Source organism: Excalfactoria chinensis, chromosome 5 (genome assembly GCF_039878825.1).
Source record: "Excalfactoria chinensis isolate bCotChi1 chromosome 5, bCotChi1.hap2, whole genome shotgun sequence".
NCBI lineage: Eukaryota > Metazoa > Chordata > Aves > Galliformes > Phasianidae > Excalfactoria > Excalfactoria chinensis.
In genome coordinates, this window is record NC_092829.1 from 54,935,618 (window position 1) to 54,959,374 (window position 23,757).

The window sequence follows — 23,757 nt, forward strand, 5'->3', positions numbered from 1 at the left end:
GCCCTGGGGGCGGGGCAGAGCCCCAGGGCCGCCTCGGTGCGTCTACGCGTGTTTATTTATTGGAGATGTTATTTATTAGGGTATTTATTGCAGAAGATCTATTCTTGTATTAACAAATAAAAGCCTTTCTCCAGTGCTGCTGCCCCCTGGGCCGTGCCCCGCTGCAGGAGCTGCCCATGGAGGCACAGCTGAGCAGGCCCTGCATGCCTTGGGGGGCCTCTTAGCACTGCTACCTCTGTGCCCCCACAGCCCCATTAAGGATGGGGGGCGGTGGCAGCACTCCATAACAGCCTGCCACCCCATAACAGCCTGCCACCCCATAACGGCCTGTCACGTGGCGGGGTGGTGGTAAGGGGCTCTCAGTGCCCTCGGTAGGGGTGGAGACATCCAGGCTGGGCCCAGGGCTGGGGTAGGACTGGGCACCAGTGTGTGCCACGTGGACAGGGATGAGCCTGGGGACCCCCTGTGCCAGCCCAGGGATGGCACCGCGGCACATGTGCCACCGGGCTATGGGACTCGGCCCCCTGTGCCACCTGGTGATGGGACGGGTGACCCCTGTGGCAACCAGAGATCAGTTCATGGCCAACCCCCCCACGTCCCCGTCACCATCAGAGCAGGGCTATGGGTGCCCCACGGCCCCCACCATCCCTGTGGCAGCGGGATGCCACGTGCACTGTGCCCATAGGATGGACCCTGCCCAACCCCCCCCCCCCTCCAGGGACACTCTGGCCAAGGGGCACTTGGTCACCCATGACGGCCACTGCCTGCCCACAGCCTGCAGGGACCCGCAGCTACAGGGTGAGTAACTGCGATGGGGACGGGGATGGGGTGCCCGGGGCTCCCCTCACTGTCAGCTCCCTGGCAGGGCAATGCGGATTCTGACCTGCCCGGCCCATCTGCAGCGCCTGGAGGCCGCCCTGCGCAGCAGCTTGCCGAGAGCCCTGCCGGTGAGCTGCCTGCGGCTGCCCCTCCAACACGGGGGGTCTCGGGCCACCCCTGTCCCCTCGCTGGCACCCGGGGCACGCGTCTGCTGGGCCGTTCCCGATGGCCACGAGCCTGCCCCAGCCGGACGCAACCCGCCTGGGCTCTGCTGCCCGCTGGAGGGCAGCCCGTCTTTGCCACGGCTGGACTGCACGATGCTTGCAGGTGTACGGGGCCGTGCTGAACATCAACCGTGGCAACCCCGGGGACTTCGAGGTAGCAGTGGATGCCTGGCCCAACTTCGGCGCTGTGCTGGCGCGGCGCAGAGGAGAGGTGGCTGGCGGGGATGTGGGGAGGGGTGGGGGCCGTGCCCAGGCTGGGGGGCTCAGCATCCCGCCCCACAGGCACCGCTGAAAGACAGCTACAGGAACCTGAACAGCGCCTTCTACTGGGACCTGGGCGCCTACCGGGCCCTGCTGGAGAGCCCGGGCTGCCTGCGCTGGGACTCGGCTTTCCACATCTTCGGTGGCTGTGGGGACAACCGCGGGGACACGGGAGGAACGAGGGGTGACGGGTGGCGGGGAGGGCGAAGGAGGTTGTGTCAGAAACGGGTGGTGCTGGGAGCGTGTGGGGCACGGAGGGCACTGTGGGGGAACATGGGGGAGCAGAACCCCTGCTGCTGCCATCCCCAGGGCTGCAAGACGGCGTGCTGACCGTGTCCCAGGACATCGCTTTGGCCAAGGGCGTGGAGCTGGAGGTGACTGAGTACTACACGTACCTGCACCCTGACCCCAGCACTCTACCAGAGCCACAGTGAGCCTCAGCCCCATCTCCTTCTGTGCCCCATTCCTGTCCCCATCCGCTTGTGTTTCCTTGTCCCGTTCCCATTCCAGTCCTTACCCTGTACCTCATCCCACTCCTGTCCACAGCTCTCTCCCCAGTTCATTCTTGCCCCATTCCGTATACATCCCCAAACTTATCCAGCACCCATCCAAGCCCCGTGCCCATCTCATACACATCTGTAGCCACACCCTCATTCTAATGCTAATCCTAAATGTAACTAATGATTGCTCTAACCCATCCCTGTTCCATCCCATTCGTGTCCCCATCCCCATCCCCATCCCCATCCCAATCTTAACCCTAACTGTAAACATAACCTTACCCCTAACCCTAACGTGAACACTAACTGTAACCATAATCTTAACTCCCCCCCCACCCCCGTTCTCCTGTCCCACCCCTCCCCCACGGCGCGCACCCCACCGTGCAGGCTGGACCCTGACGTGCAGCTGGGCGCACTGAACCCGTCACACGTGGAGCTGCTGGACTCGACGTGGCCGTACGGGGGAAACGCGTGGAGCCGGCACTACCTGGGGGAGCTGCTGCGCCGATTCCCGCACCTATGCCTGCAGGACCCAGCCGGGAACCTGCTGTGCTGGGTGCTGAGCGACGGCTTCGGAGCGGGAGCGCACGGTTACACGATGCCGGCCCAGCGGCGCCGCGGGCTGATGCGGGCGCTGACGATCATGGCTGCCCGGCGGGCGCACGGCCGCGGCTTCCCGGTGTACGGCCACACGGCCACGGGGAACCGGGGGATGCAGCGGCTGCAGGAGGAGCTGGGGCACCGCCGGCTGCCGGGGCTGTGCCGCTTCGTGCTGCACAACCCTGCCCTGGCGCGGGCTGCGCCCTGAGCGCACCTGGGGAGAAACGTGTGAATAAAAGCAAACGAAGCGAAAACGAACCCGCCGCCAAGTAAAAAAGGAACGAGAAACAGCAACGAGCTGCCGAGAAAAAAACAGAACAACGACGAACCAACCGTGAACCACGTAAACAGCAGAAATTTTTCTGCTGCAAAAAGCGAAGCGCCAATAAATGACCCGACCCAACAACCGAGACGGAACGGCCCGACCGCCCATAAAAATACAGCAACGAGAAGAAAAAAGATTAAAGGGAAACGGCACCCTCCAAAGCAAAAACTTGCGAACCGAAACCGAAACCGGGCCGCCCCGCCTGCTGCCCGCCGGAACACAGCGGCGGCGGACGGTGCTGCCGGAGCGGGACGGGAGAGCGGCGCGGGGTGAGCCGGGAGGGGGGAGAGGCGGGCGGCGAACGCGGGGCCGAACGGAGCCGAGCGGGGCTGAAACCGCCGCCGCCCCGCAGGGAATGGAGCGCACCGGGCGCATCACCGACAGCTTCCCGCGGCGGCACCGCGCGGGGACACGCGCCGACGGCAAAGAGCGGAGCGGAGCGCGGCGGGGGCGCGGCGAAAAGGGGCGGCACCGGGGGGTCCCGCCGGCCTCGCCCCCGCCGGATTCCCCGCGCCCCGCGCCGGAGGACGCCCGGGACTCCCCCGCGGCGCCCCGCACCGCCTCGCGAGAGCTGCTGGAGATGCTGCGGCGCTTCGATTTGACCTGGGAGTACGGGCCGTGTACCGGTGAGACCCCCGACGCCGCGCCCCGACCCCCCCCCCCCCCCCCGCTCGGCCCCCTCCTCGCCACTCACGGCCGCCCCTTCCCCGCAGGCATCACCCGGCTGCAGCGCTGGGAGCGGGCGCGGGCGCTGGGGCTCAGCCCGCCGGCCGCCATCCGCGACGCCCTCCTGGAGCACCGCGACGACCCCGCCGTCACCTACAGGTGCGGGACGCGGGTGGGGGCGGGCCGGGCGGCGGGATGACCGCGGGCTGACCGTGCGCTGTGCCCGCAGCCTGTGGCACGAGTACGGCCTGTGAGCGGGCGGCAGGACGGGCGGCTCCAGGGACGGCGCCGCGGTACCGGCACGCAGCGCCGCAGCCCGGGCGGCCGCCGCTGGGTGAATAAAGCGGTGAGTGCGTTAATTGCGTTAATTGCGTTAATTGCGCTAATTGCGCTAATTGCTCGGGCCGAGGCCGGCGCCTGGTTCCCACGGCAACCGGGAAGGCGCCCGCCCGCGTCGCTCGTAAGATGGCGCGGCGGCGCCGAGACTACGCTTCCCGTCGTGCACCGCGAGCGGCAGAGCGGGGCGGGCCCGGCGGCGGCGCGCACAGCCCGCTGGGGGTTGTAGTGCGCGGCGGCTCGGCGGGGCCGGGCCTCAGCCACCTTCTGGCTCTGATCTCCCGGGCACACACAGCGCTGCACGCGGCCGCCAGGTTTATTGCATTGAGTGCTGGTGATGGCGGCGGCGCCGGCACGAAGGGCGTGCAGAGGGGGCGCGGCTTCCCCAGGCCCCGCCCCCCATCAGGGTCGGGTTGCTCCTCGCAGCGCGGTCTGGTGGGGGCTGAGCCCGCTGTGCGCGATGGGCCAACGGGGGGGGCTGTGCCCGCCGACCCGCTGTGCGCTACGAGCCGCCGGCTGTGCCGGGCTCCGGGCCGGAGCTTCCCGCGGGGCTGCGCTCGTCCGCAGGGACGCGGTCTCCGTCCACGCTGGCCTGACGCACCACGCGGCACGGCCGGGACCTGGGCCGTGGTGCTGGCAGGGCCGCCTCCAGGCTCGCCCCGTCCCCGGTCCCCCGGTCGCCTTCGGACACCTGCGGGATCCGGGGCTCCAGAAGGAGCCGCTGCGCCCAAAGGTCCCCCCCGCGCCCACCGACATCCAGCTGCGGCCCCGCCGTCTCCCCGCCCTCCAGCGCTCACCTCCCCACCCGGGGGCTCCCCGAGGTTCTCCGGCGCCTCCATCTGGCTGATGCTCCGCATGACCGCACACAGGGAGATGCGGGGACGCCGGGCGGCCCCCACCAGCCCCGGGCTGCCATCCTCCTCGGGGGGCGGCGAGGACGCGGACGAGGACGGAGGCAGAGCGCCGTCGTTGCGGGGCACGGCCTCCTCCGGCTCGGGCGACCGCTCTGCCGCCTGCGGCTCCCAGAAGCTGCTGTGCCGGCTGCCGCACGAGCACCGCGGTCACCCGCCGGCCCGCCCGGTGTCCCGGCTCCCGCCGGCCGAGAGGATGGGACCCCGCGGGCTCCGCCTCCGTTCCCCTCCCCCCTTCCCCAGGGACGCCGAGCTACAGCCCGCTCCCACCGAGAAGGGCGAGGCCGCGGCGTGGCCGGCCGGCCGGTACTCACCTGGCGTTCAGGATGCCCTGGTAGAAGTCGAGCTGGCGCATGAAGCCGGGGTTGGGCTGCACGTCGGGACGGCAGCACCGGACGTGGCGCAGCGCCCGCTCCAGGGACCACCCGAACTCCTTCATGGCGTAAGCCAGCACCGTGGCTGCCGAGCGGCTCAGTCCCATGCGGCAGTGCACCAACGCCCGGCCGCCGCGGGCCCTGCGGTATAACCTCGCTGGGACGCAGCTCCCGGGGACCCAACGGGGACCCGACGGCTCCCCGGTGCCGCCCGTGTTCCCAGCGCTCCACGGATGCCGCCCCGCGCTGCTTCTAACACCTCCAGTTCTCCCACTGCTCTCGGAGCCCGCAGCGTCCCCCCGTGTCCCACAGCTGTCTCAGTCTCGGTGCCCCAGGACCCCTCTCCCCCAACACCGTCCCCCATAGCTCCCAGCCACCGAGATGCTCCCCAGCACCCCGCAGCATTCCCCGCTCCCACTAACTTGATGTCAGAGAGGAAAAGGAAGGTGTCATTCCAGTGGGGCAGCAGCTGGGCCGTCTCTTCATCGTATACCCGCACGTTCATGTAGTTGAAGAGTGCTGGGAAGAAGTTGTCAACCTCCCGTGCCACATTCAGGATGTGGGTCACGCTGTGGGGCACCGGGTGTTGAGGTCATGCCTGTGTCCCATTGCCCTCCCACCACCGCCATCTCATCCCCATGCTCACCAGTTCTGCTGCAGCTCCTCCAGATTGGCTGCATTCCACTCGGAGCCCTATGATGGCAGTGATGCTGTGGGACGGCCGGGCACAGCGGTACCCCACAGCCCACCCCATGCCCACCAGGTAGATGTGTGGGAAGACGCGGGAGGGCCGGTCCATTTGCGCCAGCACCAGCAGCATCTCGTTGTCAATGAAGTCCTTGTGCTGCTCCAGGCTGTGCCCCACACGCCTCTCCAGCTCAGTCCGCACCTGGCACCCACCAAGGGGTAAAGGACGGTGATGGGATCCCCGTGCCACCTCCAGGCCGCCCCCCCCCTCCAGCACTCACCTCTTTGGAGGTGATGCTTTCCAGGTCGGCAGAGGTCAGCACGTCCCGCAGCAGCGCCCGCACCATGCGCTCTGTCGGCTCTGTAGGCAGCGGTGAGCCGGGACGCACGGACTCCAAGTCGGCCATGGCCAACCATTCATTGAGGCAGCTCTGCTCTGAGTCCAGTGCTGTTGCATATTCCTGCACCCAGGACAGCGCCGGGCCCCCTGGGATGTGCCCACCCTGGGCTGCCAGCTCGCAGGCACGGTGCAGCTCCTGCAGCACAGCCCTGGACACCGGCACTGGTACATTGAGTCCGTTCCATGGCTGCAGCCATGTCCCCCCCCTTGCCCAGCACGACTCATCTCCATCCGCGGTGCCCGTGGTGCTGCCCCCCCACCCTCACATCCTGAGCCCTGTCCGATACCCACTCACGTGTTCCATACCCACAGCAGTGCACAGGTAACGCACACAGCCCATGGCTGTGCTCACACCCCACGCCCACAGCTGGCTCACCACATGGTCTGGATGGAGATGGGCTTGAAGATGCGTGTCTGCCCCCCGGATGTCACACTGAACCCCCTGGGCAACGCAGGGACACCTGTGGCTCAGGGTGGGCACTCTTGCCACACCTCTCCCAGCAGACGCCATCCCCCCCACCCACTCCTTACCCATCGCCGTCAAGGAAGACCTGGGTGTCACTCCAGAGGGGCAGCACCATGCCCAGGGTGCAGCGGTCAGCCCTGGGGTAGGCGGGGGTCAGAGAGTGACCAACCCCCAGCCCCCCCAGCCCCCCTGGCCCCGCTCACCCTTCGTGTGGGAAGTCCACACCCAGCAGAGCTGTCTGTCCCTCGGCGCCCACCTCCTCTGGCCTCACCACCAGCAGGTACCGCACCCGCTGTGGCCGCGCTGCCTCCAGCCGCACTGCCTGAGGATGGGGCCTGAGTGGGGGTCCCACTGCGCCGGGGCTGCTTGGTCCCCCGGGCAGACAGAGCCTGAGCCAGGCTGGATCCCAGCACACCCCCATCACTATCACCGTCCCACTGCATTTCTGTCCATCCCATCCCAGTCTTGTCTCTGTCCCCAGTTCATCCCCATTCCCATCCTGTAATCATTAGCACCACATTCTGACCTTGCTGCCATCTCCATCACTCCAATATCCCGTTCCCCACCTCCACTCCGGTCCCATCCTATCAGTCACCATCAGCACTCGTATCCTCATCTCATCCTGTCCCTTTTGCCATCCCCAACCCATTCACGTTCCCATCTGCATGCTCCTTGCAGGCCGACTTCCATCCCTGCCACGGTTCCCATCCCAATCCATTCCCCATCCAGTCTCATCGCCGTCCCCACCCCGCACCGTCCCGGTGGAGGCCCCACCAGCCGGATGACGTCCTGCGCTCTCAGCAGCCGCATCATGAGCTGAAGGTGCCGCTCCTGCCGCCCCGGGGGAGCGGCGGGGGGGGGCGGTCCGGAGGCCGGCGGCTCCTCGGCAGGCAGCAGCAGCGCGGCTCCCCGGACCAGCGCGAAGCTCTGCCTGAGGCAGAAGGGTCGTGAGCGGGACGGGGGGCCGGGACCACCCCCGGGCACCCCCTTAACTCCCGGTGCCCCCATCTCACCGCCGCTGCAGGTGGCCGCGCCTGGGCGCAACGTCTTCCTGCAAAGCACGACGGGGAGAGTGAGCACGGCCACTCGGCCGCACGTCCCACCCCGGCAGCACCGTGGGCACGACGGGACCCCTCCGCCGCTTGCAGCACCGGCGCGGCAAGGGGGGGTTTGCGCTGCCGGCCGAGAGCTCCGGGAAACTCGGGGGGATCCCGGCCCCGTTCCCGCGGGTGGGGGGGGGGGGGGGGGACGACACACACGATAGCGGGGGCCGCCCCAGCCCGACGGGACGGCGCTTCCCGACCCTCCCCGTTCGGACTGCGCCCCGACGGCGCTCCCCGCCTGCTCCCGGCCGCACTCACCACGGGGGGAGCCCCGGAGGAGCCCGGCGCCCTCCGCACGGTGACCAACGCCATGCCCCGTCCAGGAAGCGCAGCGACAGCCCCGCCCGCAGCGGGCGCGGAACGGCCCGGGAGGGGCAGCGGGAGCAGCCCCGCCCCGCTCGGCGTCGGGACTTCCCCCTGCGGGCCGGGAAAGGGGCACGGGGCAGAACTTTGGGGAGGGGGAGGGACGGACCCCGGGACTCCCGTTCCTGCCAGTGACGCCCCCCCTCTCGGTGACCCCGCCCCTTCCCGCAGACCCCGCCCCAGGCAGAGGCCACACTCGGCTGTGGATAGAGCTCTGTATACGTCCATGTACACCCGACGGGAGCCCCGCCCCGCGGCGGGACGCGGGGCCGCCCCGGGGGGCTGTCCCAGGAGCGGGGCGGGGGATCGGGGTCGGGGTGCGGGTGGGGGTCCGGCCCGGCTCCGGGAGCCCCGGGCGCCGCTCTCCCGTCCCGGGCTGCCGTCGGCATCGGCTCATCGCTCACTTGTCGGTGAGCGAGAGGCGCAGGATGCGCTGCAGCTCCTCGTCCTCCTCCCGCCGGCGCCGCTCGCGCTCCTCCTGCTCGCGCTCCGACAGAGCCATGGCCAGCCGCAGCTGCTCCGCGAAGCCGCCGTAGCCGGGGTTGGCGGGGGCGGTGCCGGTGTCCGCCGGTCCGGGCCCGGCCTGCAGCAGCAGGCTCTCCTGCAGCGCCCTGCGGGACAGCGCTGTGGCCGCGCCCCCCTCGGACCCCGCCGCCCCTCGGCGCCGCTCCTGCCGCCGCTCCGCCTCCCCCCACCCCGATCCCCGCGGGCGGATCCGCACGCACCGCTCCAGCTCCTCGTCGTAGGGCGGCGGGCGCGGCCCCGGCCGGGCGTTGGTCAGCGCCTCCCACACGGTCACCTGCGAGGGGTGGAGGTGGGGATGGAGGCGGGGATGGAGGTGGGGATGGGGCTGGCGGTGGGCGCGGGCAGCGCGGCGCTCCCCACCTGCTCGGTCTCGGTGCCGGCGTCCAGCAGGCTCTGCTGGATGGCGAACTGCAGAAGGTCGTCGTCTTCGTCCCGCAGCGGCTCGCTGCGCCCCGCGCCCAGCACCGTGTATCCCGGCGGCACCTCGAACACCGCCGGCTCCACCTCGCACGGGAACGGCCATCCTGCAGCACCGCCACCGCTGGGCACCCCCGGCGCCGATCCGAGGCGATCCCCGTCTCCTTTCCCACCCGCAAACCATCGCCGCCCCTCTCTGGCGGGGCTCACCCCGTTCCCACCTCCGTCCCCATTCGTGCCATCTCACCCCCTTTCCCCTCCCCGCTCCGTCCCATCCCATCCCCATCCGGCCCTCGGTCCATCTCATCCCATCTCCATCCCCGTCCTATCTGCACGATCCTCACCCCGCCCCGACCCCAGCACGTTCCATACCCCACCCCCCGCCCGGCCCCACCTCCAGGCCCGGCTGCCCTGGCACCGGGGGGCTGCGTGGGGTTGCAGACCCGTACGGAGCCCAGCGGTTGGTCGCAGCCGCAGAGGTTGCTGAAGGTGATGCGGGCGTTGAGGACGTGGAACAGGGGGATCTCTGGGGGGAACGGCGGGTCAGCAGCCCCGCCCGCTGCAGCCCCGTCCCCCCCTCCGTCAGCCCTCGCCCTCACCAATCTTGACGGGGAAGCCGGGGGGCAGCTTGAGGGTGATGAAGTCGCGCAGCTTGGCGAAGTGCGCGTTGGAGATGGCCATAAGGTCGATGATGGGCGTCACCTGCTCGGCCAGAGACAGCGGGTGCTGCTCGCAAAGCCACAGCGTCGCCTTGAACCTGCGCGGGCAGCTGTATGAGCACGGGCGCGGCGCCGCTCCCCCGCTTCTCCCCGGCGCAGTGCCCACCTCTGCACCTTGCTGGACACCTCGATGGGGCGCCCGATGTTGCGCGCCTCCAGGTCAAAGTGTGGGTCGAAGTACTCCTCCAGGGTGATGGCCGTGGGGTTGGTGGGGCTGGCGGCTGGGGGCGCGGGTGCCTGCGGGGGGGGGGAGAGGGGGAGGGAAAGGGCCCCACGCGGCTCAGCATGGCCCCGCACCGTCCCTCAGCCCTCCTGCCCACCGCTCACCCCATTGTGAGTGCTGTGCTGCTGTGCCAGGCCCAGGAAGGAGTGGAAGGGGGTGCGGGAGCCTGTGGGGAGAGATCCCGTATGGGTGGGCGTGGGAAAACGGTGCCACCCCGGTGCCTGCCCCTGGTGGGCAGCGCAGTGACACCTTTAGTGCGGGACTTGTCCTGGTCCGAGAGGTGCTCTGTCCTCGTCTTGGTGACCAGCTCCACATTGCTGGCGCTGTACACCTGCAGGAGAGGATGAGGTGGTCTGGGGAGGGGATGGGACGGAGATAGGAATTGGATGGGATGGGATAGCAATAGGATGGGGGTGGAATACAGATGGGGATCGGGATGGATGGAGGCCGGTTGGACGTGGGATGGAGATGAGGTAGGGTTGGGGAGGGAATGGGATGGAATGAGCTGGGATGGACATGAGGACGGAGATGGGAATGGGGGTGAGGAGAGGGAAATGGATGGAACAGGGATGGGATTGGGATGGGGTGGAGTCATCCCCACCCTGCCAGTGGCACCTTGGCCTCATAGCCGCTGACCACCTCCATCTTCTCCGAGCGCCATCCCCAGATCCCTGACTTGTTCCTGGGTGTACAAGCAGACAGTGGCATCAGCCCTGTGTCCAGCAGCCCTCCAGCCCCACTGGCCCTGTGGCACACACCGCTCAAAGGCAATGTTCCTGGTGTCCAGGTGCGTGGAGACGATGGGTGATGTCAGCCGCCCAGCCACATGCTCCTCCGAGGGCTGCATGGCTGCCAGCAGCAGGTCCGGCTCGTGCAGGGCCAGTGCCAGCGTCTCAGTGTACACCACCTGCTTGTCGTGGTCCACCTCCATCACCACCGCTCCCTCCTCTGCACGAGAGGATGGAGTCAGCACCTGGCCCCGAGGGACGCTGCGTTCCAGGTGCACCCGGGGCCTCTATGGGGGATCTGGGATCCATGAGGGTTTTTCCAGGGTGCCAGAGCCAAACCTTCTCCCTTGAAGATGTAGCTGCGGCGGCCCCGCTGCCACGTCATGTGCTCAAAGCCCAGCAGCGTGGTGTCGACCCGCAGGCTCTCACCCCGTTTCCAGACACGGTACACATCGCTGGGGCACACCTTGGACACCAGAGGCACTGCAGGCAGCAACGCTCATTCGTGGTGTGACAGGGGGTGACATCCCCACCCCCATCCTCACCCTGATCCTTGTCCCCACTCACCCCAGCTGGTAAATTCCCACTTCATCTCCACGTAGAAGTCAGAGGCCTGGAGGAGACAAAGGGGTCACAGAAGGCTGTGGAGGTCCCTGCTGGGATTCAGGGAATCCAGTGGGGCCCCTTGGGGAGCTTGGGAAGGGGGACTGAGGGGAAAAAACAGGGAGTCCTGGGGGGGATGGGGTCCCAGGGTCTCTCCAGCTGCCTCTACACCCCCTAATTCCCATGGTGGAAGTCCAGATCTGGAGGTGCTCATGCTGGGTGCACCCGGTGCTGGGGGTACCCGGTGCCACAGGTGCTTGGTGATGGAGGTGCCCGGTGCCAGGTGTGCCCACCCTGGGGTTATCCAGGGCCACGGGTGCCCACCCACTGCCTCCGACGCCTGGCCATACCCGGCGCAGCTTGCTGAGCAGCTCGGGGATGCCAGCAAGCCGCCGCGTTGCCCGCTGGTAGTCACGGTACTGGAGCACCAGCTGCACTATCTCGGGATCTCCGGTACTCACTGCCTCCTGCAGCACTGCGGGGCGGGGAGCTGCCATTAGCCGGGCGCCGCCGCCACCATCCCCACACCCCCAACCCTTGCACACACCCGTCCAGCCGTTGGCGTTCTCCCGGCCCACGTTGGCGTTGTGCCGCAGCAGCACCCGCACCGACTCCAGGTGGCCCAGGGACACGGCCAGCTCCAGCGGGGTCCGCCCACGGGGGTCCGTCAGCTCCACGTCGTGCTGGGGCACGCGCACCGTCACCCCGGCCACCCCCCCCGTCCGGTGCCAGCCGCGATCCTCCACTCTCCCACGCCCTCACCCCCAGCCCCCATCTCCAAGCCCTCCTGTCCCTCTCCACCCCTACTTCTCCCCGTCACCCAAATCCCCGCTCACCCCCCCCCGGCCACGTCCCAGCGCCCCCAGCGCCTCCCTCCGGTCTCCACATCCCCTCTTCTCCCCCTCGCTCTCCCTTCTCCCTGCGCCCACCGCCGCTGCCACCCCATCGCTCCCGAGACCCCACGTCCCCCCATCTCCCCAGCACCACCCGTACTGCCGGCGTCCCCGGTTCCTCCGGGTCCCCGTACCGCCGCTGCCCCGCATCCCCCGCCGTGCCATGCCCGGTGCCGTGCCCGCACCCCCCCCCGCACCCGGCGCGCACCGTGCCGGAGCGCAGCGCACTGTCCAGCGCCTGGTGCCGGTTGTGCCACACGAGGCGGTGCAGCGGGAAGGTGTCTGCGGCGCGGGCCATTCCCGCACCATGTCCCCGAGACCCGGGCCGGGCCGGGCCGGACAGCGCACGGGGGCCCACCGGCAGCTCCGCGCCTGCCCGCAATGGCTGCGCGCGGGGGCGGCGGTGGCGCGGTGCAGCGCAGCGCGGCGGCGCGGGGCGGGGCCGGCACCGGGTAACCCCCCAGCGCCCCCCACGGCACCGGGCGCTCGCGATGTCCTCCCCGCTCTCCTCCTCGAGCTCTCCCTGCGCGTCCCGGTGCTTTCCCGCAGACTTCGGAGCCTGACTGTGGTTTTCCACATTTTTATTATAAAAAAAACTCCGCTTTTTTGTTTGTTTCTTTCCCTTTTTTTTTTTTTTTTTCTTTTTTCCAGGCATTCTCACGTTTCTGCTCATCCAACCCTCACTCGCAGCCGTACTCTGCCCCCCGCTCCTCCCCACGCTATTTACAGATGCCAGCGGGCACAGCAGGGAGAGCCGGGGGTCCGGGCGCTTGGTGCCATGTGCTGGGGCTGCGGGCACGGACTCCGCGTCCCTACTTCTCCCCACCAGCTGCCTCTTCCCGGATCACCCGCTGGCTCAGAGGGGGCAGGGGATCCATGGCACAGTATTTACGGGGGGGGGCCGGGCTCGCACACACACACGTACACACACACACCCTGTCATTCACACGGGGGACTTGGCACCCACAGCCGGGCACAGCCGGGCTGGGGCACGTGGGGCACAGGGAGCCGCTGCTGCCCTGTTTGGCACATATGGGTGGTGAAGGGGGGCGGTGGGCTGGGGGCAGAACAGCAGATGGGAGGGGGACACGGGGCTGCCTTCATCTGAGCCGGAGCAGGGAGCGGTGCTGCATGTCCAGCACCAGCTCTGCTTCAGGACGGCAAAGCCACGGCTGGGCCCTTCCGTGGGCGCGGGGCTGGCACCGGCACCAGGCGTCCTCCTGGAGCTCTGCTCAGGGACACCAAGAAGGAGCGGGGGTTCGTGGAACCCAACCCAATAAATTAATGGTGGGGTGGGAAGGGCGGGGGGAGGCAGGGCACAGGGTCAGAGCCCATTGGCAGAGCGCTGCAGGAAGGGCACTTTGCTGAGCTCCACCACAGGTGAGCGCGGCTTATTCTGCATGCGTGGCACCCGCTGCAGCAGCTGCTGGGCCTGGCGCTGGGCATCCCGCAATTCCTTCTGCCACTGCACCAGCTCGGGGTCACTCTGCGGGGAAGCACGTGGCTCAGAGCAGAGCTCCCCTGAGTCGCCCTCCTGCCACACAGCGGCTCGGGGTGGTCCCCCGGGAGCACCTGCAGCACACTCACATCACATTGCAGCACGAACTGCTTGCCGCCACGGATGCGGAGCAGGATGCACTTGCGCTCCTTCACCTGAGTCTCCTCCACTGAGTCAATCTCCTCCATGGTGAGCAGGGACTGCTGAGAGGATGGGCTCAGCCCAAGGCCCAACAGCTGAGCCCCACATCCCCCCTCCTCGCCCGCCTTACCGGTGACTCGCCCTCCCCACGCCACTCCAGCCGGTTGGGGAAGAGGTAGAAGTAGCGGCGCTGCCACTGGGTCAGAAAGGGGTTGCCCAGCTTGGACATGTACCCGTGTACGATGCAGTCCTTGCCCATGGCGTAGTCTGTGGCCCCCGCAACGCAGGAGAAAGGCTCAGTGCCAGGCACTGCCACCACTGTGCGGTGCCGGCAGACACCATGGACAGGGCAGGGTCACCCGGCCCCACTCACCCTCCTCGTGGCCCAGCTGCTTGTTCTTGGCTTTCTTGCGTGCCTCCTGCTTGTCTGTGTCTGCATTGACGGTGTCAAAGACAGTCTCGGTCACCTCCTGCTGCCAGCGCTCCGAGATAGTGAGCGGGAAGTTGCGGTACAGCTCCTGGTCACTCTCTAGCAACTGGTGGGGAGCTGGAGATCAGGGCTTGCCCCGTGCCAAGCCACTGCCCCATGCCAGCCCCCAGCCTGCTACCTTGATGCCCTTTGTGTCCTCCTCATCGAAGGAGCCGATGTCAAAGGCGTCTGCTGCATTCACCTCACCTCGGGGCGGGATGAGAGGTGGGGGGTACTGTGGGCAGGAGGGAGGCAGTCAGGGGGTGCCTGCCTTCACAGGCTCTGTCCTGCGCCCCTCTCACCTTCTGCAGGAACACCATCTGCCAGTCCAGGCCTTTGAAGAAGGGCTCCTCCTTCACCTCCTGAGCGCTGTAGGACAACGCAGGGTGAACGTGGCAGTGCTGCCCACAGCGGTGCCACCCGTGGCCCCGTCCCCACAAGGGCTGGGACTCACCCACGCCCCATGCAGCCCAGCCGCTGGTTGACGTCGCGCTGAAGCAGCCCCTCAAGCAGCGAGCGCAACTCAGGGGAGAAGGAGTCGGGCAGCTCGACAGCCTGCAGGCAAAGGTTTGGACACTCACAGCTGCACAGGCATGCGAGTGCCAGGGCACAGCGCCCCAAGGACCCCCAGCTCACCATGGTGAGGGTCATGCGATCGATCTCATGCTTGTCCTTTGTCTTGTGCTGCCGGAAAGGGCTGTGCCTGCAGTCACACGGAGTGGGGCTCAGCCATGCCCCTGCTGCCCAGCCTCCCCTGGCGCCCTCTGTGCCTACACTCACCCGCGGAGCAGCTTGAAGAGCATGCAGCCCAGTGAGAACCAGTCGGCGCTGCTGTCGTATGCTACCCCCTTCTGCAGCACCTCTGGAGCCATGTAGCCATGGGTGCCCCTGGGGACACAGAGTGAGGTCAGGGCTGTGCCCAGGAAACACAGGGGAGTGCTGAGATGGGCAGGCACACTCACACGCTGGCATGGGGTTTCTTCTTGGAGAAATCACAGGCCAGGCCCAGGTCTGAGATGCGGACGTGTCCGAACTCATCCAGGAGGATGTTTGCTGGCTGCCGGGACATGGAGCCACCCCTGAGCCCCAGCCCAGCCCACGGCCATGGGTGGCAGCTGGGCTGGGGGTGCCTGTACACGTTAGGATGGGTGCAATATGGGGTGCAGGGGTGACTGCAGGGTCCCAGAGATGCCCACAGTGCCTGGGGGCTTCCTGCTGGGTGTGGGGTGCCCACAGGACCTGGAGGACTGTAGGGCCCCCAGATTTCCACAGGGTGGGTGGGTGCTCATGGGAGAGGTCACCTTAAGGTCACGGTACACCACAAAGCGGCTGTGCATGTGCTCCAGGCCCAGGATGATTTCTGCTGCATAGAAGCGCATCTCTGCTTCCGAGAAGACGCCGTGCTGAGACAGGTGATAGTGCAGGTCTCCTCCTGCAGCAACAGGCACCAGCAGTCACCCTGGAAATGCCATGGTGGGGTGGCCAGGGAGCTGTGGTGCTGGGAACGGGGAGCAGCTATAGGCTCTCACCATTCATTAGGTCAAGGATGAAGCTGAGCTTGTCAGGCGTGTGGAAAGCATAAGACATGCACACGATGAATGGGCAGTCCTGGCCAGGGAGAAGATGTCATGCCGAGCCAGAGGTGCCTCAGCACCCTGCATCACCCTGTGCCCTTAATCCCCTCACCCCTGTGCTGACAAGGGACAACATGATGCGCTCGTTGAGGGCCAGCGTCTCACCCTGCTTCATCTTGATGCGCTTCTTGTCCAAGCATTTCATGGCATACCTGGGGGCAGAGAGTCCCCATGGGGTCCTGTTGCTACCTGGATCCACCACGCCTGATCTGTAACGCCCGTGGCCAGACAGCTCCTTCCCCCAACCACCACGACGTATTCCCCCGGAAGGTGGAGACATGGCAACGCTCTGGCGCTGCTGAATGCCCACCATCATGGCAACACCACTCACCCCCCCCCACCCACAGAACCACAGTCTCACGAGCAGACCTCCCCAGCCCCATTACATTTTGCCTGTGTCCGCTTTCCGGCAGCCGTAGACCTCCCCAAAGCCACCGCGGCCGATGATGCGATGAACACTGAAGTCATTCATGGTGAGCTGAAGTGGATCAGAAAGAGGGGATCACCCCATGGTAGCTACCCCCTGTGTGTCCTGGAGGGGTCCCATACCCTGCCTCAGTCTCCTGGAGCTCCCTTAGAACCAGGACCCATATTCCCTCCCTAGCTGTATCCCGAGGAGCAAGGTCTCACATGGATGTTCAGCTCCACATTCTTCCACTGGCAGAACCGCGTGAACTTGTCGCTGCAAGGAAGCGCAGAGAGGGTGAGAGTGAGGGACCCCTGGGGAAACCTCTAAGACGCAAGGAAGGGCAGAGGAGATCCGTATTGTGGACAGGACCCCCATGTGGGAAAAGAGACCCCAGGCCAGAGCTGGGTGTGACACCAGCCCAACTCTCCGGTGTGGGGACAGACAGCACTGGAACTTCTCAGCAGGAGCCCTGCAGCACCCTGACAGGCAGATCTCCATGGGCAGTGCTCCTGTCTCACCTCTCAATAAATTTCTGGAAGATGCTCCCACGCAGGTTCTGGCAGATCTCCTCGATGTAGGGCTAGGGGTAACATGGGGGTCAGCATTACATCCCCAGTACCACCCAGGTCCGCCCCATTCCCTGCAGGTTCCACCTCTAGGTGAGATTCCTCACATCTCCACTACCACATTCTGCCACCCAAGGCCAGCTGTCTCTCGTGACCCCAGTGCCACCATCCCCTCCATGTCACGGACAGTGCTTACCTGGAAGAGGTCTGGGGGCACCTGCTTCTTGCTCAGGAGGCTCTGCACGTGCTCTGTGGCACTCTTGGAGAATGGCTGCAGGGCAGGACAGCACCACATCACCGTGAGGAGGTGGGATGGGGACACGGTGGTGGAATCCCCTGTGGCGTAGCATGATGAGCACTCACATGGGAGCAGGCCAGCAGCTCCTTCATGATGTAATGGTCGAAGATGTGGCGGCTCCGGGTGGCTCGCTCCTCCTCCGAGTCCAGCTTCTCGTATTTCTTGATCTGCCAAGGACACAGATTGCGTGGTGAAGGGGGCACAGCCCCACAAGGGGCACACGGTGCGCAGCAGGGAGCCACGTCTCGTGGGCACCTGTGGATATCAGGACCCCGGGCACCGAGTGCATCGCTTCCAGGCATCCGGGGTACCACCTCCCCTCCCCCAGACGCATCAGGGGGCAACCCCAGCCCCAGCCCCGCATCGCACCTCTTCGTAGAACTCCATCAGGGACTTGGCCTCCTCAGCCTGGTTGAGGGCGAAGTCCCGGAACAGCAGGTACCCTGGGGTAGAGGCAGCGCTGCGAGTGGTGGCCGCGCCACAGCGTGGCACCCGGGCCGAGGGCCGCGATGCCACACGGCAAGAGCGCGGCAGGCTGAGGAGGGCTATGGGGCTGCCAGGGGGCGGAGGTGCCGGAAACCACCAGAGCCGCGGGGAGGAAGCAAGAGGCGCTTCCTGCCCAGGACAGTTAGTGCGAGGGGAAGCGGCAGGGCGGGGGGGGGGGGGGAACCGGGGGAGGACACCACCCAGCCCCTCTGCAGCCCCGCAGCCCCCACTCACCGATCTTCTGCGCAAAGATCTTGTCGAACGTCACCTCGCCCCGGTCCTCCAGATACTTCTGCATGACGCTGCGGATACTGGCGGGGCGGACGGGGCTCAGCATCGGCCCGCGCTCCCCCTTCCGTATCCCTACGCGCCCCGACGGTGTCTGGGGTCGGGGGCTCCGCAGGGTCCGAGGCAGGGGCACGGTGGGGTCGAGGGCGGCAGGGCCCGGCCCGGCGCCCCCGTCCCGACGCCACTCACCTGGGCTCGGGCAGCAGGATCCGTTTGCTGGCGCGGGCGGCGGGCGCGGCGCGGCTCTTCTCCATGGCCATCAGGTAGCTCACGTCGGCCAGTACAGCCTCTAGGTCCGCCATCTTGCGCGGGGCCGAGGCCGGCACCGGCCCGACCCCAGCAGCGCCCCGGAAGCGGAAGTAGAACCGTCCGGAAACGCGTTGGGCTGGGACCGAAGCGTGCGGGAGGGAGGGGTGGGAGTGCCCGCAGCACAGAGGGGGGTGCGATTCCCCCCCAGTTGCGGGCTGAGCACCGAGCTGCCTTCCGTGCTATTATCGTTATTATTTTAATTCTCCTTTCTACTGTTTTTAATCCACCCTGAGAACCACCACCAGTTCCGGGCGGTCCGCCCAGCCCCTCTGGCCGTAGTGATGCTGTAGGAGCGATGTCCAACCCCACCTCTGCAGTCAGAGCAAACAGAAACAAACGGCCCTTCCCCCCCCCGGCCCCAACGCAGAGAGCGCACGCTGATGGTTTTGCTTTAACCCTTAATGCTTACATTTAATTTTAAAGCACAAACATCAGAGATGGACTCTAAATTGCCAACAAAAAATATATATTTACAATATGTCTCCGAGGGGGAGAAGGGAGGGGGAGGTCGAAACGGAACAAAAAACACAACGAAACCCTTTAAACAATAGGAACTGTTGTTGCGGGAGGTGGCCGGGAGCAGTTCGGGTGCTTTAAATCACTGAGTGATTCCACATATAGAACTCTCTCTTCGCTTACTGGGAGCTCGCCTGTCCCTGCGGGGCGGTGGGGGGGTGGTGGAGGTGTGGGAGGTCCCGCACCGCTCCCCGCGCTTCTGTCCTGGTGACAAAACTCAACTGAAAAACAACAAATGAACCCAAGGAAGAAAAAAACAACGCCGCCTTACGCAGCGACCAGCACCAGGACAGAGATGTGGGGGCTCTGCCCCCTCCCCCCTTCATCCTCCAACGCCGCTCACAGCACGCCCGCAGCCTCCTCTCCTCCCTTATTGCTTCTGGGGCCCCGGGGGCACACGGGGCTGCGCTGTGCCATGCACCGGGGAGAGGAGCAGCAGCCGGACACGGGCAGGGAGGGAAACAAAAGAGCGACCCAAAAGATGCCAACTTCTTTTTTTTCTTCTTCTTCTTCTTTTTTTTTTTCCTCACATCTTGATTTTTTTTTTCCGATTTTTTTTTTAATTTTTTTTTTTTTTTTTTTTTTTTTTTCTTAAAGTGCAAAAAGCTCTCTGCTGCCCTAGAGAGAGGTTCTTTGGACCAACCGCTCATTGCAAAGGAAAAAACGGCAGCTAAAATGGGGTGGGGGTGGGGAGATGAGAGGACAAGGCAGCGGGGCAGCCCTGCCACACAAACGTCAGTGCTCAGCAGTGCTGGGCCCTGGTAGGCAGCTGGGGAGGGAGATGCAGCAGCTCCCGCTCCCCCCCGTGCTCACTCACCCCCGGCTGATTATTCGAGTCCTCCCTGAGCTCTGGGGGCTGCTCCCCTATAGCCTAGCCTTGGCCACTGCTTCTGCACAGGGCTCTGAGGAAGCGGCCCAGAGTGGAAGCTCCATCCCTGACCTTGCCGCCATGCCCAGGCTGTAGGGCTCCTGCCCTCGCCCTCACTGCTGCAGGGGAAGAAAGGAATACGAGGACTGGGTGAGGGGGTTTAGAGCAGGGCTCAAGCTGGTGGTGGCACCGAGAGAGAGGGTCCGGTCCCAGCTCTGCTCCCTCCTCCTTGGAGAGGCCTCAAGCTTTGTGCTAACGGGGAAGTGACAAGTATTTCAAGGCAAGGAGCTGGGGAAAAGCAGGGGGAAGAGGGTGCACCCCATTTCTCCGCCCACGGATCTCGGCAACAACCTCCACCTTGGGAGCTCCCTGCTGCGGGCCCGGTCCTCCTCTCGTACTGGCCAGCCTTGGGGGGATGCCCACATCGGCACAAGTCCCAGCGGTAGGAGGAGGAAGGACAGCCGAGCAAGGCCAGTACCGGCCCTGCCCACGAGGAGGCAGCGGCAGGACATCGAGGGCAAGATGGGGAGGCGGAGGAGTGGCTCTCTGAGAGGGGTGGGCTTTTCTCCTTCTCCTCAGTCTGCCCGGGGGAGGGTCTCTAGCTGATTTTTTGGATCAGCTTCTCATCAGACAGGCAGTAGAGGCTGTTGATGGACAGATCTGAGATGAAGTGCTCACAGGCTTTGCGAGTGATCTGCTTGCAACCCCGCAGGTCAATGAGGGTGACGTTGGAGATGCGGCGCAGGTACAGCAAGGCCTGGTCTGTCAGCTTATTGCAGCCTGCGGGGAGAGGAGAGAGAGGCCAGCTGCAGTGCCAGCACCGAGCAGGGAGGACAAACCGTTTATGTGCCAATAAGCCCAGCAACACCCACCTGCCATGTTGAGCTCAGTGAGGGAGTTGCGTGTGGAAGAGCCCACAGCCGTGAGGAGGTTGGCAGACTGGTCTGTAAGGTGGTTGCAGTGGCTGAGATCGAGGCGGGAGAGCAGGGGCATGTGGCGGATGATCAGCCGCAGTGTGGCATCGGTGATGTCCAGGCCAGCAAGCCGGAAATCAATCATGTTGCGGAGTTTGCTGCGATTGTCCTGACCTGCAGAGGAAGGGGAGAAGCTGAGGTCAGACACACGGTGCTGTTCTGGTCCAGGTCCAGTGACATCTCCCACCCCGTGGCTGGCTCAGTCCTCTTGGCTCCATGGCAGCAACTTACTGGGTTTATCTGTTGGAGGTGTGAGCAAGTCCCGGATCTGAGGGTCCTTGATTCCTACTGCCCACCGAAGATCAAGGGTCCTGAGAAGGGGGCAGCTGGAGGTACTGAGAGCACAGACTGCAGACCAGGAACATCCTGCTAAGATAAGGTCTTTCAGGCCTGCCGAGAGAAAAAAGAAGAGATGTAATGTGCCAGCTGGACTTGGCCAGCTCTGAGGCATCTCAGGTCTCAGCCAAGTACAGGAAGAAACAGCTTCTCTCTCTGCCTGAGGTGGGACATAGAGGCTCTATGCTGAGAACAGCTGCAGGACACCTCAGCACCTCCTCAAGCAAAGGGATGAGACACTAAGGAGTCTTCCTGCTGGTGGGTGTCCCTCTTGCTCCAGCCACTGCACTGCGGAGCAGGCTGGCAGCAGGAGACCACTGCCTGGCCCACACTCACCTGGCAGTCTGTTGACAAGCCATGTGAGCTGCTTTTTGGAGATGTTGGTCCAGCTGAGGTCAAGGCTGATAGGCTGTCTTTTGATGATACCACTCAGTGCCTGGGGGGTGATGGACTTGCACCTGCTCAAATCTATCTTTGTCCACAATCTCTTGTCACAGCACCTGAGGACAAGGACAAGGGTGAAAACTGAGTACTGAGGGTGTTGTGGGGACAAGAAGCAGTCATTCTGGGAGAACCCCAACCCTGGTGCAGCTCCAGCCATAGAACAAAGCCCCTCCTCCAAGTCAGTTGGGGTTTCCCAGACATGGGAGGATGCTGGGGGTGCCTGGCCAGCCAGGATACCCAGAACAGCCCCATCAGAGCTTTGCAGCCACGTAACAGAAGTGGCAGCTGCCAGCCTGCTTGCTCCCCAGATACAGCAAAAATTTTTAGCATCCCTCCTCCCATCAGGCAAAATGCTCCTAGTCCCATCCCACAGCCATAGCAGTGCTCTCCGCATCACCAGGAACTGCTGTGGAGCCTGAAGGTGGTCTGAATCCCTCCTCTGCAGCAGGAGCCGGGGACCCAATGCTGCCCTGCCCCCAGAGCAGCCATGCCAAGGTCCCCTACAGCCTGCCAAGCCCAACACTTGCTGATCAAAGCATGCCAGCCCTTCCCTGCTGTGCCATTCCCACTACTTGGCAGCTAGAAACCTCCCAGTTCCCCATCCTTGTCTGTTCCCAGCTCTCCATCCCCAGCTGTCCCACTGCCAGTATTGTCTTCAGCCAGCACCCTCTGAAGCATTCCCAGGCAGCAAACCCATCCCCACTCAAACTGTGCTGTGGGGCCAGGAAGAGCAGGGGCTGTGTCAGGCAGCGGGTAAGGAAGGGGCACCAGCACCTCACAGGGATGCAGTGTGGGATGCAAGTTATACCATGTGACCATCTCCTAGTAGAGTGGACAGTCAAGCACAGGCAGAAGAAGCACTGAGGTGATGCCGCCTGGCAAACAACTGTGCTGGGGATGGGAGGAAGGCACTGATAGGTTAGGGAGTGAATGGTCCTGTGCCCCTTCTCCTTTTAGCTGCCCATCAGGCCCCAGACTCCGTGAATCAGGATACAAGTGGTCCTGGCAGAACCGCCTGTTCCCATACTCACCACTTGTACCAGGTCTTGCACACCCGCATGCACTCGCAGAGCTCCCTGCGGGTGAGGTAGCGGAAGACAGACATCCACACCTCGCGCTGCATCCAGCTCTCCTCACCCTCCTGCACCCGGCCCCCTCTGCCATTGAGGCGGGCAGCCCCCCCCTCCTCTGTGTTCTCATCATCTTCATCCTCCTCCTCCTCGTCCTCCTCAGCAGCTGCCTCATCCTCCCCCCCACCCCGCGGATGCATCCGGGAAGGCGTGTGGCGCATCACCACGCGGGGAGAGTGCTGCAAGTTGGCAGAGGAGGCGGTGATGGCTTGCAGCTTGGGGACAATGGAAGTGCCATGGACATCTTTGGTGGGACGCTGGAGCGTCACGGTGAGGTAGGAGCCATGCAGCTTGGCCTTCTCCACCTCCGACAGCTCCTTCTTGCCACTGGGGTTGTTCTCTTTCTCCCGCACAATGGTTCGCTCGGTGGCCTGGAGCCGCAGAAGCTGGCGCCGCTTGAATCGCTCATCCCTGCTGGCACCGTGGTGCTCGCTGGGACCGGCGCCTGGGGATGAGCGCGTTACCACACCTCGTGGTGACACTGGGTCATGGATCAGCTGGAGCATGGGGGTGGGCGAGTTGGGTGGTGGGGTCAGGGGCTCCTCACAGCTCCGCAGGGGCCGCAGCACCTTGGCTTGTGCCATGTCATCATCGCTCTCTTCTATCTTGCGCTTCTGCAGGGAGGCAGGAAGGCAAGTTATCAGGACTGGGGGGAACGTGCTCCTCTTATCCCTCAGGGCTGTCATGCACCACACCCACAGCAAAAAAACCCTGCATTTTCTTCTCCTCTCAAAGAAACAGCATCCCCTGAGGCCAGGGCTGGCCTCCACTCTGTGCACAAAGGCCCCCTGCCTGTCAAAACTCCCAGGATCACAGCCTAGTACAAGGCACAGAGGGAGCAAAAGGGTGCTTATTCTGCCTGACTGCAGTGCTGGGGGACCCAAGAGCCCAGCCCTACGTGCACCCCAAGCATGCACATAACCCAGGAGGAAGTGAGGATGCTGCAGGACGCTGTCTGGTGCCCAGCTTGCCTTGGCTGCCCTGTCTCCATCCATGGCAGTGGGCACGGTCCTACAGGCAACGTGGTAGCGGTAGGGCAGCATCCTGGGCCGTGTCAGCAGCTGCCAGCGGGCTGAATGCTGCCACACGCGCTTTGCTCGCTGCCTGGCAGAAGGACCTGGTAGTGCTTGCTGTTTCCGCAGGAGCCTGGCTCTGGCATGCCAGCGGGCTCCCTGGGAGCCAGAGATAGAGCAGGGGATGTCAGTTGTTAGCCCTGAGGCCAGGCGGCAGCAGTGTCTCCTGGCTCCTTCA

The 23,757-nt window shown here is 65.2% G+C and overlaps 6 protein-coding genes across 11 annotated transcripts in view; 2 read left to right on the forward strand and 4 right to left on the reverse strand.

The window, feature by feature from the left end:
• Window positions 1-91: 91 nt before the first annotated feature.
• GLYATL3 (glycine-N-acyltransferase like 3) lies at window positions 92-2,623 on the forward strand. The gene is made up of 5 exons (XM_072337497.1): window positions 92-947; window positions 1,147-1,254; window positions 1,326-1,446; window positions 1,614-1,734; window positions 2,189-2,623. Exons 1-5 carry the CDS (start codon window positions 870-872, stop codon window positions 2,607-2,609), a joined length of 849 nt encoding a protein of 282 aa, XP_072193598.1. The 5' UTR covers window positions 92-869; the 3' UTR covers window positions 2,610-2,623.
• An 18-nt stretch (window positions 2,624-2,641) lies between these two features.
• POLD4 (DNA polymerase delta 4, accessory subunit) lies at window positions 2,642-3,773 on the forward strand. 2 transcript variants are annotated; one of them, XM_072337495.1, is made up of 4 exons: window positions 2,880-2,995; window positions 3,079-3,352; window positions 3,440-3,551; window positions 3,622-3,773. In XM_072337495.1, the coding sequence occupies exons 2-4, from the start codon at window positions 3,082-3,084 to the stop codon at window positions 3,644-3,646; spliced, it is 408 nt and encodes a 135-aa protein (XP_072193596.1). In that variant the 5' UTR covers window positions 2,880-2,995; window positions 3,079-3,081; the 3' UTR covers window positions 3,647-3,773. The 2 variants fall into 2 exon arrangements, with proteins under 2 accessions (XP_072193595.1, XP_072193596.1); XM_072337494.1 differs by having other exon boundaries at window positions 2,642-3,352.
• Window positions 3,774-4,060: 287 nt separating this feature from the next.
• SSH3 (slingshot protein phosphatase 3) lies at window positions 4,061-7,981 on the reverse strand. Its single transcript, XM_072337493.1, has 13 exons — window positions 7,928-7,981; window positions 7,580-7,617; window positions 7,341-7,497; window positions 6,770-6,888; window positions 6,632-6,703; window positions 6,477-6,542; window positions 5,982-6,249; window positions 5,774-5,902; window positions 5,660-5,706; window positions 5,436-5,582; window positions 4,954-5,154; window positions 4,526-4,769; window positions 4,061-4,419 (listed from the first exon to the last, which is right to left on the reverse strand). The coding sequence occupies exons 1-13, from the start codon at window positions 7,979-7,981 to the stop codon at window positions 4,231-4,233; spliced, it is 1,731 nt and encodes a 576-aa protein (XP_072193594.1). The 3' UTR covers window positions 4,061-4,230.
• Window positions 7,982-8,283: 302 nt separating this feature from the next.
• On the reverse strand, window positions 8,284-12,551 carry ANKRD13D (ankyrin repeat domain 13D). Of its 4 annotated transcripts, none has more exons than XM_072337490.1 (15): window positions 12,349-12,551; window positions 11,795-11,930; window positions 11,598-11,722; window positions 11,212-11,257; window positions 10,984-11,127; window positions 10,675-10,864; window positions 10,518-10,598; window positions 10,166-10,269; window positions 10,021-10,082; window positions 9,800-9,930; window positions 9,574-9,731; window positions 9,369-9,500; window positions 8,918-9,081; window positions 8,758-8,831; window positions 8,284-8,615 (listed from the first exon to the last, which is right to left on the reverse strand). In XM_072337490.1, the coding sequence occupies exons 1-15, from the start codon at window positions 12,436-12,438 to the stop codon at window positions 8,426-8,428; spliced, it is 1,827 nt and encodes a 608-aa protein (XP_072193591.1). In that variant the 5' UTR covers window positions 12,439-12,551; the 3' UTR covers window positions 8,284-8,425. The 4 variants fall into 4 exon arrangements, with proteins under 4 accessions (XP_072193591.1, XP_072193593.1, XP_072193592.1 ...); XM_072337492.1 differs by having other exon boundaries at window positions 8,297-8,643; window positions 8,918-9,116; window positions 9,386-9,500; window positions 10,166-10,247; window positions 10,532-10,598; XM_072337491.1 differs by having other exon boundaries at window positions 8,297-8,643; window positions 10,166-10,247; window positions 10,532-10,598.
• A 154-nt stretch (window positions 12,552-12,705) lies between these two features.
• On the reverse strand, window positions 12,706-18,284 carry GRK2 (G protein-coupled receptor kinase 2). Of its 2 annotated transcripts, none has more exons than XM_072338028.1 (21): window positions 18,119-18,284; window positions 17,876-17,952; window positions 17,525-17,598; window positions 17,221-17,322; window positions 17,054-17,128; window positions 16,810-16,871; window positions 16,513-16,564; window positions 16,269-16,360; window positions 15,935-16,034; window positions 15,778-15,856; window positions 15,550-15,680; window positions 15,211-15,305; window positions 15,029-15,136; window positions 14,885-14,951; window positions 14,703-14,803; window positions 14,551-14,617; window positions 14,388-14,483; window positions 14,153-14,315; window positions 13,910-14,046; window positions 13,728-13,838; window positions 12,706-13,626 (listed from the first exon to the last, which is right to left on the reverse strand). In XM_072338028.1, the coding sequence occupies exons 1-21, from the start codon at window positions 18,229-18,231 to the stop codon at window positions 13,465-13,467; spliced, it is 2,064 nt and encodes a 687-aa protein (XP_072194129.1). In that variant the 5' UTR covers window positions 18,232-18,284; the 3' UTR covers window positions 12,706-13,464. The 2 variants fall into 2 exon arrangements, with proteins under 2 accessions (XP_072194129.1, XP_072194128.1); XM_072338027.1 differs by having other exon boundaries at window positions 13,728-13,841.
• A 1,063-nt stretch (window positions 18,285-19,347) lies between these two features.
• KDM2A (lysine demethylase 2A) overlaps window positions 19,348-23,757 on the reverse strand; it is a 32,703-nt gene continuing 28,293 nt past the window's right edge. The window contains exons 18-22 of the mRNA XM_072337645.1: window positions 22,408-23,120; window positions 21,269-21,432; window positions 20,828-20,986; window positions 20,495-20,710; window positions 19,348-20,402 (exon numbers count right to left, since the gene is read on the reverse strand). Of these exons, the coding sequence (XP_072193746.1) occupies window positions 20,221-20,402; window positions 20,495-20,710; window positions 20,828-20,986; window positions 21,269-21,432; window positions 22,408-23,120 (1,434 nt within the window). The 3' untranslated portion in view covers window positions 19,348-20,220. The remainder of the gene's footprint in view (window positions 20,403-20,494; window positions 20,711-20,827; window positions 20,987-21,268; window positions 21,433-22,407; window positions 23,121-23,757) is intronic.